The sequence below is a fragment of the Anolis sagrei genome, chromosome 2, assembly GCF_037176765.1.
Source record: "Anolis sagrei isolate rAnoSag1 chromosome 2, rAnoSag1.mat, whole genome shotgun sequence".
Taxonomy (NCBI): Eukaryota; Metazoa; Chordata; class Lepidosauria; order Squamata; family Dactyloidae; genus Anolis; species Anolis sagrei.
The window spans coordinates 178,135,926-178,155,070 of record NC_090022.1 but is presented as its reverse complement, the minus strand read 5'-3'; the positions used below and the strand labels follow the sequence as shown (position 1 = coordinate 178,155,070).

The following is a 19,145-nucleotide window of genomic DNA, read 5'->3' as shown; positions in this document are numbered from 1 at the left end:
TGGGCTTCCACCACGTGAGGTTGGGAGGGAGGAGGAGGAGGAGGAGACTTTTGCTGGGTCCACACTGCCATAGAAAGCAGGTTGCAACTGCATGACAGGCTCACTGTAGATTCCATGCAATGCAATGTACAGGCATGGGCAATCCATGGTTCTAAATAGTGCTAATGTAATTACAAAACTAGAGGGCTCTGGTGCTTTGCTTCTAAAGTGTTGCTAAAGTTCTGGTGGTGAAAATTTCAGAACTCGATCAAATTCATTATTATTTCATTGTTGGCAATTTTTAATGACAGAAACTTGTGCTCCAGCTGTGCCTGTTCCTTGGATAGTCTGATCTGGCCATGGTGGTCCATGCTCTTGTCACATCCCGAATATTTATTTATTTATTTATTTACAGTATTTATTAGGCTTGTTTGATCAATCAGTGGTTCGATTCTAAAGTCAATTCCTATTTTCACAGAAAAAAAAGTTCTAAACTTTTCGAACCTTTCGAGACTTCCGAATCTTTAATAGTTTGAAAGTATTATTTCCTGTTTCATTGCGTGGTCTCTACTTTGAAAGTAGTTGTTTTATTCCAGGAGTGGGGTTTTGTTTTTGTTTTCTTTTGTCTTGGCAGGAGCAACTTGAGAAACTGCAAGTCGCTTCTGGTGTGAGAATTGGCAGTCTGCAAGGATGTTGCCCAGGGGACGCCCAGATGATTTGGTGTTTTTATTATCCTTGTGGGAGGCTTCTCTCATGTCCCCACATGAGGAGCTGGAGCTGATAGAGGGAGCTCATCCGCCTCTCCCCGGATTTGAACCTGTGACCTGTCGGTCTTCAGTCCTGCCGGCACAGGGGTTTAACCCACTGCGCTACTGGGGGCTCCAGGAGTGGGTTATAACTCGCTTCTGTGACTTTGGAACTGGCTCCCTTTGGCGACTGGGGGGAGGTGGGGTGGATCCATGCTTCTCCCTTGTGGCTTGCTTCTGCGACTTTGGGGCTGGCTGCATTTGGCGGCTTGGGGGGGAGGCAAAGCAAATCCGTGCTTCTCCCTTATAACTCGCTTGAAGCATGGATTTGCTCCGCTTCTTCCTCAAGCCATTAAAGCCAGCCAGTTTTAAAGTCACAGAGGCGAGTTGTAAGGGAGGGGCTGTCGCTTCACTGTCCATCTGCGACACCGATGAAGTACTTTCCGCATTCCCCGCATGCTTTTGCTGGAGATTTTTATGGCCTTGTAAATTTGTTAAATTAGCCTCTCCACACATAGGTGGTACCTAAATTTCCTACTTGACAGATGCAACTGTCTTTCGGGTTGCAAAGGTTGACAACAAGCTACACAATTGGCCGGAAGCTCACTCCAACCCGGGCTGGCTTCGAACTCATGACCTTTCGGTCAGTAGTGATCTTAATGCAGCTGACACCCAGCCAGCTGCGGCACAATCCTGGTAGATTACTGCAATGCGCTCTACGTGGGGCTGCCTTTGAAGACTGTTCGGGAACTTCAGCGAGTCCAACAGGCAGCAGCCAGACTACTTACTGGAGCGACATACAGGGAGCATACTTCCACCCCCTGCTGTGTCAGCTCCACTGGCTGCCTGTCCAGTTCCGAGCATAATTCAAGGTGCTGGCATGTAGCCGGGGGGGGGGGGGGCGCTCGGGGGGCTTCAGCTGCCCCCCCCCCCAAATTCTCATGGTGGTTCGCAAAAAGGCCTTACTGGTGCATTATTTAAACTGTTATGTTTATTCATATCATGATCTGATCACCATACTCAATATATCCCATATGCATGGGGGTATTGGGGTAATGATACAAAAGATTTGCTAGGCTAGACCCTCTTTCACTCAGACTCAGCCCCCCCCAAAACTCAGCCCCCCCGAACCCCCCCTGAAAAAAATTCAGCCCCCTCCCCTCCCGAAACGAAATCCTGGCTACGGGCCTGGTGCTGGCCTTGACCTATAAAGCCCTACATGGTTCTGGCCCAGCTTACTTGTCTGAACGTATCTCCCCTTATGTCCCACCTCGAAATTTATGATATTCCTGGGAGGCCCTGCTCTCAATCCCACCTTTGTTGCAAATGTGTTTGGTGGGGATGAGGGGCAGGGCCTTCTTGGCTGTGGTCCCCTGCTTGTGCAACCCGTTCCCCAGCAAAATTAGGTCAACTGCTTCCCTCCTTTCCTTTAAGAAAAAGTTGAAGATGTGGCTATGGGACCAGGCATTTGGATAGGCATTCAGATAGCAGGTTGACAACAAAAATGATGACAATGCTATGGAAAACGGACTATGAACTGGCTTCGGATTAAGTTGTTGACTGTAGAACTCGGACTGTTGTACTATTTTAAATGGTTTTAATCTAATTTAATGTTTACTTATTATGTAACTCTTGTTTTATTTCTTGTATATATGGGACATCGAATTGTAAGCCGCCCTGAGTCCCCCTGCGGGGGTAGAGAAGGTTGGGGTACAAATATTTGAAATAAATAAACCAATTAAGTCCAGTCGTGTCCAACTCTGGGGGTTGGTGCTCATCTCCATTTCTAAGCCGAAGAGCCAGTGTTGTCCGTAGACACCTCAAAGGTAATGTAGCTGGCATGACTACATCGAGCACTGTTACCTTCCCTCCGGAGCAGTACCTATTGATGTACTCACATTTGCATGTTTTCAAACTGCTAGGTTGGCAGACGCTGGGGCTGACAGCAGGAGCTCACGCCGCTCCCCGGATTCGAACCTGCGACCTTTCAGCCAACAAGTTCAGCAGCTCAGTGCTTTAACCCGCTGCGCCACCGGGGGCTCCAGAACCAATTAGGAACTACCATTTATAACCAATTTTTGAAAGTTTTGTTAAAGTTCTGAAATTGCCACCACCAAAACTTTAGCAACACTTTAGAAGCAAAGCACCAGCGCCCCCTAGTTTTGTAAGTACTTTAGAACTATTTATAATCATGGATTGCCCATGACTAGCAGTGTAACTGGATTTTGTGATCAATGGAGAGCCATACAATGTAGTGTAACTGGATTATATGGTCATATAGACCCACACAGTTCAGTTCCACTGCATTGTATATTGGTCCTCCATAGGCATTGGCAAACTTTGGCCCTCCAGGTGTTTTGGACTTCAACTCCCACAATTCCAGAATTAATGTAGTTTGACACCATAGCTCAATGCTAACTAAATAGAATCCTGGGAGTTGTAGTTTTACAAACTCTTTACTCTTATGTATTGTCGAAGGCTTTCATGGCCGGAATCACTCAGTTCTTGTGGGTTTTTTCGGGCTATATGGCCATGTTCTAGAGGCATTTCTCCTGACGTTTCGCCTGCATCTCTTACCTTCCAAATAGTGCCGGTGCCTCACCAAATGACTAAGATTCCATAGCATTGAGCCATGGTGGTTAAAGGTGGTGTCAAACTGTGTTAATTCTACAGTGTAGATGCACCTTTGCTACACTGTGGAAACCTTGGTATAACAAGTTGAGCATTGGGACTACAGGTGCATCTACACCAGGGGTCCTCAAACTAAGGCCCGGGGGCCGGATGCGGCCCTCCAAGGTCATTTACCCAGCCCTCGCTCAGGGTCAACCTAAGTCTGAAACGACTTGAAAGCACACAAAAACGACAACAATCCTATCTCATCAGCCAAAAGCAGGCCCACACTTCCCATTGAGATACGAATAGGTTTATATTTGTTAAATTGTTCTTCATTTTAATTATTGTATTGTTTTTGAGTGATTTTTGCACTACCAATAAGATATGTGGTATGCACAGGAATTCATTCATGTTTTTTTCAAATTATAATCTGGCCCTCCAACAGTTTGAGGAACTGTGACCTGGCCCTCTGTTTAAAAAGTTTGTGAACTCCTGATCTACACTGTAGAATTAATGCAGCGCAACATCACTATGGCTCAATGCTATGGAATCCTAGGAGTTATCTCAACACTCAGATTGCTACCAAGGTTTCCACAATGTAGCAAAGGCACATCTATACTATAGAATTAACACAGTTTGACACCACATTTAACCACCATGGCTCAATGCTATGGAATCATAGTTGTTTGGTGAGACGCCGGCACTATTTGGCAGGTAAGAGTAAAGAGTTTGTAAAACAATTGCCAGGATTCTATAGCGCATTGAGCTGTGGTGTCAGACTGAATTAATTTTGTCATATAAATGAACCCATCACTTGGGATTCTGGAAGCCAAGTGTCATAAAAAGAGAAGAAATAATCTCATGTGTCGTGATTATATTCCTTTTTGTGGCCGGAATCACTGGGTTGCTGTGAGTTTTCTGGGCTGCATTGCCATATTCCAGAAGCGTTCTCTCCTGACGTTTTACCCACATCTATAGCAGGCATCTTCAGAGGTTGTGAGGTTTTTTACTGCTATTTTTACACTATTTTTACTGCTAGATATAGGTACATCTTTAGGGAATATCTCCACCCTGTGGCAGAATAATTTGGCTGGATTTCAGTACTATTTGGAATGAGCATAGCAGGTGGGTCATCTACACGGCCATAGAATGCAGGTTGAAGCTGCATAAACTGCATTGTATGAGTCTACACTGACCATACAATGCAACTTTATTTGCATAATATTGCATTTTATGTCAGATTGGGCTTTTGTTATGGGTATTAAAATATTTGGTGGGCCAGTATTGTATTAATCCCTACATCAGACAACTAGAGAGGGTGGCTAAGAGAAGAGCTCTATCCCAAGCATGGGCAAACTTTGCTCTCCAAGTGTTTCGGATTCCAACTCCCACAATTCCTAACAGCCAGTAGGAGTTGAAGTCCAAAACACCTGGAGGGGCGAAGTTTGCCCATGCCTGCTCTATTCCAAACTGACTCTGGCTTCAATCCCAGTGCATGGAATCATACTTAACACATCCTTTTCTCTACTGTTGTGTGTCCAAGTCAACCAACTTATGATGACCATAAGGCAACCCTATCACAGGGTTTTCTTGGCAGAATGTGTTCAGAGAGCCTTTGCCTTCCTCTGAGGCTGAGAGTGTGTGACTCGCCCAAAGTGCTCCAATGGATTTCCAAGAAAGAGTGGGAATTTGAACCATGGTCTGGAGTCATACAACACACAACCACTGTGCCATGCTGGCTCTGAAGAGACATTTTCTACATACAGACATTGTTATCATTATCATTTTTTTCTAAGGACAGTCATGCTTTCATGCTTGACTCAACACCTTAAAGCTTTAAGGACATTTAATCAACTACCAAGCTTGCAAACTTTGTGTTTTGTTTGTTTGTTTGTTAAAAAATGCAATACACTGTTTGGTTTGTTCCTGACACGATAAATAAAGTCATTCTAGACAATTCTAATAATGGGTTGTTGTAGGTTTTACGGGCTGTATGGCCATGTTCTAGAAGCATTATCTCCTGATGTTTCGCCTGCATCTGTGGCAAGCATCCTCAGACGGCCAATTCTCTCACACCAGAAGCGACTTGCAGTTTCTCAAGTCGCTCCTGACATGACAAAAAAAATGTACTCGCAACTTATCTGGACCAGTCCAGAGGTTGATAAAATTATATTGTGGATAGATTATTTGGGGTCTCTTACAGAACACTGTAAGTTGGGGTCATCCCATAAGCCTGATCTGTACAAGGTTCAAGAGGCAGTATATCTTCTCATAAAGTATAGTTACCATAAAGTGGGCCCTTGATATTTGCTGGAGTTCGAGTCCAGGAATATCCCACTCCTCGTGGATACCGAAATTAATGCATGCTCAAGTTCCATTATATTTTCAATTGCATGTTCACAAAGGATCACCGCCGTGTCGTGGCGCTGAAGCTTGAGCACCTCAATGATGTCATGAGCGAAAACATGAAGGGCCACCCAAGACGGAACGGTCATGGCAGAGAGGTCAGACCAAGCGTGATCCCTGGGGAAGGCAATGGCAAACCACCCCAGTATCCTTGCCAAGAAAACTAAATGGACCAGTACAACCATAGAGATGTTGGTATGCCATTGGAAGATGGGTCTCCCAGGTCAGAAGATGGCCAAAATGCTACTGGGGAGGAGCAGAGGATAAGTTCAACCAGCCCCAGATGTGATGACGCAGGTAGCTCAAAGCCGAAAGGAAGGCTAGCGGCCGACAGTACTGGAGGTGAACGACGAATCCGGTGCTCTAAAGATCAACACACCATAGGAACCTGGAATGTAAGATCTATGAGCCAGGGCAAATTGGATGTTGTTATTGGTGAGATGTCAAGACTAAAGATAGACATTCTGGGGATCAGCGAACTGAAATGGACTAGAATGGGCCACTTCACATCAGATGACCACCAGATCTACTACTGTGGACAAGAGGAACATCGAAGAAATGGAGTAGCCTTCATAATTAATAAGAAATTCGCTAAAGCAGTGCTTGGATACAACCCAAAAAATGACAGAATGGTCTCAATTCGAGTGCAAGGAAAGCCTTTCAACATCACAGTGATCCAAATATACGCCCCAACCACAGCTGCTGAAGAAGCAGAAGTAGATCAGTTCTATGAGGATCTGCAGGACCTACTGGATAATACACCAAAAAGAGACATTATTTTCGTTACAGGAGACTGGAATGCCAAGGTGGGAAGTCAAATGACAACTGGGATCACAGGCAAGCATGGTCTGAGAGAACAAAATGAAGCGGGACGCAGGCTGATAGAATTTTGCCAGGAAAACTCGCTGTGTATAACGAATACTCTCTTCCAACAACCTAAAAGACGGCTTTATACATGGACCTCACCAGATGGTCAACATCCTTTGCAGCCAAAGGTGGCGGACATCCATCCAGTCAGTGAAAACAAGACCTGGGTCTGACTGTAGCTCAGATCACGAACTTCTTATTGCTCAGTTTACAATAAAACTAAAGAGATCAGGGAAAACACACAGACCAGTTAGATATGATCTCACTAACATTCCTAGCGAATATACAGTGGAAGTGAAGAACAGATTTGAAGGACTAGATTTAGTAAACAGAGTCCCAGAAGAACTATGGACAGAAGTCCGCGACATTGTTCAGGAGGCGGCAACAAAGTATGTCCCAAAGAAAAAGAAAACCAAGAAGGCAAAATGGTTGTCTGCTGAGACACTGGAAGTAGCCCAAGAAAGGAGGAAAGCAAAAGGAAACAGGGATAAGGGGAGATATGCCCAGTTAAATGCGCAATTCCAGAGGTTAGCCAGAAGAGATAAGGAACTATTTTTAAATAAGCAATGCATGGAAGTGGAAGAAGACAACAGAATAGGAAGGACAAGAGACCTCTTCCAGAAAATTAGAAACATTGGATGTAAATTTCAGGAAAAATTGGTATGATAAGAACCAAAGACGGCAGGGACCTAACAGAAGCTGAAGAGATCAAGAGAAGGTGGCGAGACTATACAGAAGATCTGTATAGAAAGGATAATAATATCGAGGATAGTTTTGATGGTGTGGTGAGTGAATTAGAACCAGACATCTTGAGGAGTGAGGTTGAATGGGCCTTAAGAAGCATTGCTAACAACAAGGCAGCAGGAGACAACGGGATCCCAGCTGAACTGTTTAAAATCTTAAAAGATGATGCTGTCAAGGTGATGCATGCCATATGTCAGCAAATATGGAAAACACAAGATTGGCCATCAGACTGGAGAAAATCAACTTATATCCCCATACCAAAAATGGGAAATGCAAAAGACTGCTCAAACTTCCGTACAGTAGCCCTTATTTCTCATGCCAGTAAGGTAATGCTCAAGATCCTGCAAGGAAGACTCCAGCAATACATGGAGCGAGAGTTGCCAGATGTTCAAGCTGGGTTTAGAAAAGGCAGAGGAACGAGAGACCAGATTGCCAATATCCGCTGGATAATGGAGAAAGGCAGGGAGTTTCAGAAAAACATCTACTTCTGCTTCATTGACTACTCTAAAGCCTTTGACTGTGTGGATCATAATAAATTGTGGCAAGTTCTTAGTGGGATGGGCATCCCAAGCCACCTTGTCTCTCTCCTGAGGAATCTGCATAAGGACCAAGTAGCAACAGTAAGAACTGACCACGGAACAACAGACTGGTTCAAGATTGGGAAAGGCGTACGGCAAGGCTGCATACTCTCACCCAACCTTTTTAACTTGTATGCAGAACACATCATGCGATGTGCGGGGCTTGATGAATGCAAAGCTGGGGTGAAAATTGCTGGAAGAAACATTAACAACCTCAGATATGCAGATGACACCACTCTGATGGCCGAAAGCGAGGAGGAGCTGAGGAGCCTTCTAATCAAGGTGAAAGAAGAAAGCGCAAAAGCCAGGTTGCAACTAAACGTCAAAAAAACCAAGATTATGGCAACAAGAATGATTGACAACTGGAAAATAGAGGGAGAAACCGTGGTGGCCGTGACAGACTTTGTATTTCTAGGTGCAAAGATCACTGCAGATGCAGACTGTGGCCAGGAAATCAGAAGACGCTTACTTCTTGGGAGGAGAGCAATGTCCAGTCTCGATAAAATCATAAAGAGTAGAGACATCAGACTGGCAACAAAGATCCGCCTAGTCAAAGCCATGGTATTCCCTGTAGTAACCTACAGATGTGAGAGCTGGACCTTAGGGAAGGCTGAGCGAAGGAAGATTGATGCTTTTGAGCTGTGGTGCTGGAGGAAAGTGCTGAGAGTGCCTTGGACTGCGAGAAGATCCAACCAGTCCATCCTCCAGGAAATAAAGCCCGACTGCTCACTGGAGGGAAAGATACTAGAGACAAAGTTGAAGTACTTTGGCCACATCATGAGGAGACAGCAAAGCCTAGAGAAGACAATTATGCTGGGGAAAGTGGAAGGCAAAAGGAAGAGGGGCCGACCAAGGGCAAGATGGATGGATGGCATCCTTGAAGTGACTGGACTGACCTTGAATGGGCTGGGGGTGGTTACGGCCGACAGGGAGCTCTGGCGTGGGCTGGTCCATGAGGTCACGAAGAGTCGGAGGCGACTGAACGAATGAACAACAACAACATATAAGATAACCATTTGATCTCATGTCACATAAATGATTGTGCATCTTATTGTCCCAAGACAGAGTCAGAAGAAATGTCAGAGTACTAGTCTTTTCTTGATTTCTTGACTGCATTCTTCGTTTTGATTAATGACTGAGCTATTAATCTTTTCCCTCCTCAGTAACTTCAGTCTTTAATCATCAAGAGGAAGTAACCTTGTTTAACAGAAACTATTCCATCCTTTCCTTCTCACCACTTTTTGATTCTGCGAATAAATCAGACAAGTGTTTTTTTTTTCTGAAAAGTTTTGTTTTTTATTCTTCAAATTTTCAATAAAATAAATACAGTCCTGGAGCAGAAAGCTCCTATATTTATATATTACATAAAATTGGGAAAGGGGAGAAGAGATGGGGAGGGTTAAAATAGAGACTAGTTAGAGTCCGTCTGTACCAAGGAAACTGGAACGTTCCACCCCAATATTAGTGCATTACCAGTGAGGGCATTTGGGGTGGAAGGGAGAAATCCCCAAATTGCAAACGCTGTAGTGGTCAGCAGGGATTTGCGTAAAACCCATTGCCCCACCGACGGGAGACAGTAGCCAACACCCTCCTCAGAGAGCGACAGAAATAAATACACCCTTTTATTTACAAAGCCAGTGTGTCAGACTGGAGGAGTCCCTTTACAACTAGTTTTTTTAAAAAAGAGGGAGAGAGAGAGAAAGAGCAAGACAGCACGTGTGCACACCGAATGCAGGATTGCTCGGTAGCATCTGTGCAGTTAAGGCACTGGGAGGGAGAGCAATGTGTGCGTGCAAACACGAAACTGCATCGTAGGGAACTTTAAGGACTGATCAACCTGGTTCCCTTAGGTTGCAACTGTAGATCGCTGTTACTGGGGAGTAAGCCTCAATGAGATTTAGGTCTGAACGAACATGCTTAGGATTGCACGGTTAAGTCACACTCAGTCTGGGCAGGCGGCAGATCGGGGAATGTCACAAGTCAGTCACTTTGTTCTCTACGAGAGCTGCAATTTGTTGCAATCGATAGGCAAGTTGCATCTTCTGGCCCAACGGGTCCTCTTCTAGGGCAAAGATTATCTGTTTAAAGAAAAAAGAACACAAAACTAATGTATTGACTGAGATCCTGTTGCAATGCTATTCTAGCAAAATTTTGCGGAACAGTAGAGGGCCTTCAGCACACAGACTACTAAGGGAAGTGAGGAGAGATGGCAAAACGACCTTCTGGGAGTGCTATGGTCTGTAGTGTAATCTGGGAGAGTGCTTGTATAAGTAGGCCTCAGAAACCTGCTTGTGCAGTTTAGTAAATAGTCCACCACTAGTTCAAACATCTTGTCAACACAAGCATAAAGCTCCATAGGTTTCTTCCCACTAGTAGCTTCTTTGCGGAAACCTTCTAGTACAGTGGTTCTCAACCTGTGGGTCCCAGGTGTTTTGGCCTTCAACTCCCAGAAATCCCAGCCAGTTTACCAGCTGTTAGGATTTCTGGGAATTGAAGGCCAAAACATCTGGGGACCCACAAGTCGAGAACCACTGCACTAGGATGTCTCCCAAAAGCTTTTCTACACTACAGGCAACCTCTCTGGAGGATCTAAATTAGATTTTTGTTTAAACCATACCTGGTCATAATACTTGTTAATATAGTTGTAAAGTTCTTGCAGAGCCACCAGACAGTTGAGGTCAGAGGAGTATTTCTGTTAATAGAAGACAACGAGAGGAAAAGGTTATGATTTATTTTTCATGGTAGCACAACTGTTATTACATTTTGTATGTTTATACACATTGTATTATCTATCAATTATATCTGTACCAGAAACAATATCATACGAAAGCTGACTGACACAACCTGGGGATCACAACCAGATACAGTGAAGACATCTGCCCTTGCGCTGTGCTACTCTGCTGCTGAGTATGCATGCCCCAGTGTGGAACACCCCTCACCACACTAAAACAGTAGATGTGGCTCTGAATGAGACATGCCGCATTATCACGGGGTGTCTGCGCCCTACACCACTGGAGAAATTACACTGCTTAGCCAGTATTGCCCCACCTGACATCCCCCAGGAAGCAACAGCCAATAGTGAAAGGACCAAGGCAGAGACATCTCCAGCTCATCCCCTGTTTGGGTATCAGCCAGCATGTCAATGACTTAAATCTAGAAATAGTTTTCTAAGATCTACAGAGACACTCGCTGGAACACCTCAGCAAGCGAGAGTCCAAAAGTGGCAGGCTCAAACCCAGCACCTCAACCAATGGCTGATACCAAATGAGAGACTCCCTCCTGGGCACACAGAAGACTGGGCGACTTGGAAGGCACTGAACAGACTGCGCTCTGGCACCATGAGATGCAGAGCCAACCTTCAGAAATGGGGCTACAAAGTGGAATCCTCGACATGCGAGTGCGGAGAAGAGCAAACCACTGACCACCTGCTGCAATGCAACCTGAGCCCTGCCACATGCACAATGGAGGACCTTCTTGCAGCAACACCGGAAGCACTCCAAGTGGCCAGATACTGGTCACAGGACATTTAACCAACTACCAAACTCACAAGTTTTGTATTTGTCTTTTTGTTTGCTTTGTTCTGTTAGAAATGTAATATAATGGACTGGTTGCTCTGACACGACAAATAATCTGTACAACCACTCCCTTTCCTAACCATTCTTTGTTGTTGTGTTTTTAAGTTGTTTCTGATCCATGTGACCCTAAGGCAACTCTATTATATAGTTGCCTCTGCACAATTTGTTGAAAAGGTTTCCCATTGTCTTTGTCTAAGGCTGAGAGAGTGCATTTTAAGGTTTCCTAGTGAGTTTCATGACCAAGGAAAGATTCAAATCCTGGTAATCTATATAAATAAAAATGTAATGTTCGTTTGCGGGATTTAACATAACTCAAAAACCACTGGACGAATTGCCGCCAAATTTGGCCACAAGACACCTACTAACCCAAGGAGTGACCATCACTAAAAAAAAAAAAATGAGTTTGTCATTTGGGAGTTGTAGTTGCTGGGATTTATAGTTTACTTACAATCAAAAAGCATTCTGAACTCCACCAACAATGGAATTAAACCAAACCTGGCACACAGGACTCCCATGACCAACAGAAAACACTAGAAGGGTTTGGTGGGCATTGACCTTGAGTTTTGGAGTTATAGTTCAACTACATCTAGAGAGCACTGGGGACTCAAACAATGATGGATCTGGACCAAACTTGGCACTAATACTCAAAATGCCCAAATATGAACACAGATGGAGTTTGGGGGAAATAGACTTTGACATTTGGGAATTGTAGTTACTGGGATTTATAGTTTACTTACAATCAAAAAGCATTCTGAACCCCACCAATGATGGAACTGAACCCAACATGGCACACAGGACTCCCATGGCCAACAGAAAACACTAGAAGGGTTTGGTGGGCATTGACCTTGAGTTGTAGTTTACCTACATCCAGAGAGCACTGTGGACTCAAACAATGATAGATCTGGACCAAACTTGGCACAAATATTCCATATCCCCAAATATGAACACAGATGGATTTTGGGGGGAAATAGACCTTGACAGTTGGGAGTTCTAGTATTACCGTATAATGTATAATTTACACAATGTAACAAAATTTTAAAAAGTTTCTGTTACTGGCTTGAAAGTATTATTTTCTGTTTAATTGTGCATTACTTATTTGAAAGAGGTTTTTGTACTCCAGAAACTTTGTATTTGTGGCTGCCACAAACTATGTGGAATTGGTTGAGACTCAATAAGATATTCATTGAAAAACTATAGCAAATTGTGCTGCAGGATGCCCCACAAAAACAGAATTTATTTATTTATTTACCACACTTGTACCCTGCCCTTCTCAACCCTGAAGGGGACTCAGAGCGGCTTTATAAAGGAAACAATTTGATGCTACATATACATGTACGTATCGATACATAAACAAATGCATTAAAATCAGAATAATTAAAACATCAGTTAAAATCACACAATCCAAATCATATTCCAGGGCCAATCCAAGTCGTCATTATGCCATTTTGTAGTCTCTTATTGCACTGCTCCAATTTACTGACTAAAGCTTGGTCCCAAAGCACCAGCATTGTCACTACTGACCGAAAGGTCATGAGTTCGAAACCAGCCCTGGTCGGAGTGAGCTTCCGACCAATTTTGTGTTGCTTGCTGTCGACCTTTGCAGCTCGAAAGACAGTTGCATCTGTCAAGTAGGAAATATAGGTACAGCATATGTGGGGAGGCTAATTTAACTAATTTACGAGGCCATAAAAATCTCCAGTAAGCATGCAAAGAATGAGGAAGTACTTGGAAACACAGGACATGTTTTTAGTACTCTCTCTCTCTCTCTCTCTCATGGGCACATACCAAATGTGAGACCAGCACACACAGAATTTTAAAGTCCTTCTTCAGTGGCTATCAGAAGCCTACTAACTGTGTTTTCAGTGGACTGGCATGTGATGAAGACATCTGGTAAATGGTCCAAGTAATAAAAATCTTGATACAAGCAGCCTTTGTTCAATCTATTTTCTGAAGACTTTTTTAAAGGATTGGCTGCATCGTATCCCAGATATTCTTACTGCACAGATTCCACCCAAAAGGTCAATTCATGTGTGGGTGTAAATATAGAGGAGTCAGATAATGTTTAGAGATCTGAGGGACTTATTTGGTCTGCATATAATCTTTCCCTGGTTGAAATCAGTTGATTAAATCAACATAGACAAGTTTCAAATGAGGGATGCTGAGATGTAATTCCGATATCTCTTATTTTGGATCGCAGAATTGTGGCTGAGGAGAGAGTAGCGGCAAAGACTTACCCCAGAAAGTTCTGTCAGGGCTGAATTCATCTCTTGGTAACTGGCAGGAACAGTTTGTCGAATATCAGCGTAATACCTGGCCACAGAAACAAGAGGATAAGGAAGCAGAAAAGGAGGATCAGGAGCTCAGAACACATGGGAAAAGGCATGTTGGTACTAAAGGGCACTTTATCCATTAATGTATCAGCTTCAGCCACCCAATTTGAATTTGCATGTTTAGCATAGTAAAATAACACGGTGTGTATTTTGTTTCTTTTCACACCGCAATGTTTCATAACAAACAAAAACACGTGAGTGGGACTGTTTACCAGCTGCAGTAAAGAGGTGGAGATCTAAAGGGATCTTTTTCTCACTGCTACATAGCACATTTAAAAAGGCTCAAGGCTTCATGCATAGTTTTAAGCTACAGTCCCTACCATGGAGATACTTCCTCTTAATATGAGTTGATGCTAAGGACAGTTTCTTAGGCTCCATCTACACTGCCATATAATTTATTTATTTAAAACATTTATATTCCGCCCTTCTCACCCCGAAGGGGACTCAGGGTGGAGCACAGCATATATAGGACAAACATTCAATGCCAGGACACAAATTCTTAAATACATACATACACATTAAAAATATTTACCAAAATATTAAAATACACCATTTAAAACCATCCTAGTCATCCACGTCAAATCTAATTGGTCTTGTAATCTTTCCTATTGCTGTTTTATTGCCCATAAGCTTGGTCCCACAGCCAAGTTTTTACCATCCTTCTAAAGGACAGGAGGGAGGGGGCCGACCTGATCTCACCAGGAAGGGAGTTCCATAGCCGGGGAGCAATCACCGAGAAGGCCCTGTCTCTCATCCCACCTATTGTGCCTGTGACAGTGACGGGACGGAAAGCAGGGCCTCCCCGGAGGATCTTAATCTCCGTGATGGTTCATAGGGAGAGATGCATTCGAACGGGCAATTTGGACAAGGGCCGTTTAGGACTTTATAGGCCAAAGCCAGCACTTTGAATTGTGCCCAGTAGCAAACTCGCAGCCAGTGGAGCTGGCGTAACAGGGGAGTTGTATGCTCCCCAGTTATTAACCTGGCTACCTCTCGTTGGACTATTTGAAGCTTCTGAGCAGTCTTCAAAAGCAACCCCACGTAGAGTGCGTTGCAGTAGTCTATCCTAGATGTACCGAGAGCGTGGACCACCGTGGCCAAGTCTGACTTCCCAAGGTACGGGCGCAGCAGGTGCACAAGTTTTAATTGTGCGAAAGCTCCCCTGGCCACCGCTGCAACCTGGGATTCCAGGCTCAGTGATGAATCCAGGAGGACCCCCAAGCTGCGAACCTGTGCCTTCAATTTGTAACTGCAGTATATGGTCTTGTAGACTCATATAATGAAGTTCAATGCAGTTTTATTTCGTATCAAAAGCATTGCATAAAACTGACAAAAATAGAAGGTGTGCAGGTGGCTAAATATCTTTCGACCAAAAATGGGCAACAGCAATGGCATTGTCTGTAGCCTCCAACAATTCCTCCTCTGTACATGAGGCAGGGCATAATGGACAAGAATACAGATGCGGAGTTATCTGTTCTGGTGCACAGTCACACGAAGTTCGGGATTCTTTTAGGAGTGCCATTTTGCCAGGTTGTCTTTTGATCTGTCCACTCCACTTCTGAGTCTATTTAGGGATCTCCAGGTTGCCCATTCTTGGTTTGCCCCTGGAGGAAGACCCTCGCGCGGGGGGGGGGGGGTCCAGTTGGGATTTCCTGGCTTAGCTGTCCAGAGGGATACCCTTGCTGTTGCTGGAGGGACGCCAAGAGGAGTGGTAGTTCTCATAAACCTTGATTTGAGTCTACTGGGAAGAGGGTGGTAGCCATGTAGTGGATGGCTTTCACAGTGCTCAACTTTATTTCTCTCACATTTAGCAGCAACTTCCCGTCGCACATCGGGGGGGGGGGGGGGCAGTGCCAGCTAGCTTGTAGAATTTATCAACAGGTGTAGGTTTAAGACATCCTGTGATTATTCCGCATGTTTCATTTAATGCTATGTTCACCTGCTTTGCATGGACAGACCTATGCCAAACAGGGCAGGCATACTCAGCAGTTGAATAAGACAAAGCTAGGGCCGATGTCCTTATTAATTTTGGGTCTGCACCCCATGTGCTGCCAGTAAGTTTCCGCAGGATGTTATTGCGTGCAGCTACTTTGTGCTTGGTGTTCAAGCAGTGTTTCCTATATGCTAGTGTTCGATCTAAGGTGACAGTGAGATATTTAGGATGGAAACACTGTTCAAGTTCTTGACTTTCCCAGGTGACTTTCAATTTCCAATAATAATAATAATAATAATCTTTATTTATACCCCACCACCATCTCCTCAATGGGGACTCGGAGCGGCTTACATGGAGCCAAGCCCGGACAACATATTACAGCAATAAAATCAAAGCATAAACAACAAACAACAACATCATCAAAATTACATAAGGAAAAAAAGCAGTCTAAACACAATCACAATAACAATAAAAATGGGTGGGCCACATGTAAAGGATAACACAATTAAAAGACTGTAATGAGATAAAATAGGAGCAGGACATTTACGGGGAACTCATAAAACACACAGAGTTGTGAGGCTAAACTTCCCATTTGGAGGGTGCGAGCTCCAGAAGCAAAAAACGTTGTGGGGTGTAAAATGTCGTGGTGTGCACCTACTCACCAAAGGCGCAGAGGAAGAGCCAGGTTTTAAGGTTCTTTTTGAACGTTTCTAGTGAAGGAGCTTTCCTGATCTCTCCAGTTAAAGAGTTCCAAAGTTCGGGAGCCACAGAGGAGAAGGTTATCTCCCTTGTACCCACAAGACGAGCTTGTGAGATTGGTAGACGAGCTTGTGAGATTGTATATACATATAATATTTATATTACATTATAATATTATAAATATTATATGTGTATACAATAATATTATATTATATTATATCATATTATTAGCGTAGCACAGGAGACAAGGTGGAACTGTCTTCTTGGCCCCCTCTCTCTTCACTCTGGCCCAGAGCAGCAGTTGGTGCTGGGGGAGGGGCTCTCAACCAATGACATAGGCAGGAGACAAGGTGGAACTGTCTTCCTGACCCCCCCTCTCTTCACTCTGGCCCAGAGCAGCAGTTGGTAACATGATAACTTTTTCAGGAAAGAATTTCCCCCTATAGGGGTACATTTCTCTCACTTCCTGTTGTCTCACCCTTGTTCTTAGCTATGAGTCATTTGGAAGTCAGATCGTTATCTGGGGTATAGAGGTCATAGCTCCAAAAAGTATGCCCCAAACCTGTGTTTTCAACAGAAGGAAGTACTTTCCTTCTCCTACTCCCACCTTATTTACTTTATGCTTACACTTACTTCTCCACCATCTGTTTGTAGTGTGGGATTTCTCTGGCATAGAGCAACTTGTTGACTGGTGAATCCTGCAGAAAAAGAGAAGAGCCAAAAGATGAAAAGAAAAAAGGAGATTGATTAAATCGGCTTCTAGGAAGTACACAATCAAGCATGTAAACGAATTCCCAAATATATTTCTGTATCCCAGTATGCTATAGGTTTATTTTTCAGGTGGCAAGGTACAAGTTCCCAGTGTAGAATGTAATGCCATGCTCTGGAGAAAAACACGGACTAGGTTCATGTTTTCTCCAATTGACCTGTTTCACAAGGTGGTTGCAAGATAAAAAGGGGATAAACAACAAGTGCAAGAAAGTTTCTTGGAGGAAAGACGTGATGCAAATGTGACAAAGTAGAAAATAAACTTATGAACTCTCCTAGCGCAAAGATAATCTGTGATGGATGTGTGCATTTGTACATACATACACACACACCCATTCTTTCCTTCATAGCTACCCTGTGAGATGCCTTAGGTTTGCACCATTTGTCCTTTGTGTGAAATCCACTGATAAAGACAGAAAGTAGAGCCTCTTCTGGCTATGTTTCAGAAGCATTCTCTCCTTACATTTTGCCCACATCTATAGAGGGCATCCTCAGAGGTTGTGAGGTCCATCGGTCCATGTCATGCTTTTGTTTTGTTTTACATCTATTTATTTATTTTAAACAGTCTCAAAGTGAATTAAAACCTCTAAAGTATTTTATAGCAAAAGTAGTTCTGCATTTTGAAAATTGAATTCACTGTTTGTTTTCCTTGGCCACTATGTATATTTTAAAAAGGGAATTGTAGCAGTGTTTAGCTTTTTTTAGTTGCCAATTTAGTAGGTAAGTCATTTTGTATGTTGCTGATATATATATTGGTTCTGGCCCAACTTACCTGTCCGAATGTATCTCTTCTTATGAACTATCAAGGACCTTGAGATCGTCCGGGGAGGCACTGCTCTCAGTCCCGCCTTTGTCTCAGGTACATTTGGCGGGGACGAGAGACAGGGCCTTCTCAGCGGTGGCTCCCCAGCTATGGAACAGCCTTCATAGAGATTAGATCTGTTCCCTCCCTCCTCACGTTTTGGAAGCAAGTCAAAACATGGCTGTTTGAGCAAGCGTTCTCAAACACAGAGTAACGGATATGGATAAATGATATAGGAATGGACGATTGACGATGGAACTGGATAATGCTTGACAATAAGGAGATGCTAATGATGTTGTTTTTATTGTTGTTGTGCTTTATGTAATTGAAATGTTTTAAAATGTTCTATGATACTGTGTATACTGTTTTGTTGGAAACCGCCTTGAGTCGCCGATAGGCTGAGAAAGGCGGTATACAAATACAGTAAATTAAAAAAAAATATTTATCTTGTTATATCTATTAGATCTGTATTTCAATAAAAGAATTAAAAAAGAAGAGGAGACTTGGCAACATTACCTTGACCAAAGCTGTACTTAATGTGAGTAAAGGTTTGGATTCCAAACCCCATTTCAAATGGAAGATCCTGCATAACTGATACGATAAAAGTGGCAAAAGAGGAGGAAAGAGGTTTCTCTGAGCATGTGCTGAGTCTTAACATGGCCTCACATCTTCAATCACCATACAACCGCTTTAGTTCAAAGAGCATGACTCTTAGGGAGCGTTTAGCCTTGACACATTTCCTGATCTTTTAAAAATATGCTTGCTATTTGACTTGTCATTTAATATCTAGCAGGCTTTAATCTTCCCCCACCCTTTCCAAACACATTCCTGAGCAGGCACAGCATATTCCCAACAATAAGGAAACTGATTGTGTTGCATGCCCAAGGCAAGCCGGCTTGTTGCCAGGATTCCTCAGTTAGAAGAACAAAAAAGAGAGAGACGCAGGCTTAAGTAAGTCCTAGTTCTCTCTGTGGCATGAAACTTTTATCAAGGCTCTTCTGCACCACTTCAGACTCCAGGTGGAGCTCACACGACGGAATTCAACACAACCAGAGAAAAAATTTCCTGTCCATAGAAGAGACGATCTCAAGGAGAATGGTTCTAA

At 43.6% G+C, this 19,145-nt stretch overlaps 1 protein-coding gene across 3 annotated transcripts in view; it reads right to left on the bottom strand.

Moving 5' to 3' along the window:
* Positions 1–9,208: 9,208 nt before the first annotated feature.
* Positions 9,209–19,145, bottom strand: part of PLXNB3 (plexin B3) — a 147,550-nt gene continuing 137,613 nt past the window's right edge. For all 3 annotated transcript variants that reach the window (XM_060763154.2, XM_060763153.2, XM_060763152.2), the window contains exons 32-35: positions 17,104–17,168; positions 13,743–13,818; positions 10,551–10,625; positions 9,209–10,011 (exon numbers count right to left, since the gene is read on the bottom strand). In XM_060763154.2, the coding sequence (XP_060619137.2) occupies positions 9,907–10,011; positions 10,551–10,625; positions 13,743–13,818; positions 17,104–17,168 (321 nt within the window). In that variant the 3' untranslated portion in view covers positions 9,209–9,906. The remainder of the gene's footprint in view (positions 10,012–10,550; positions 10,626–13,742; positions 13,819–17,103; positions 17,169–19,145) is intronic.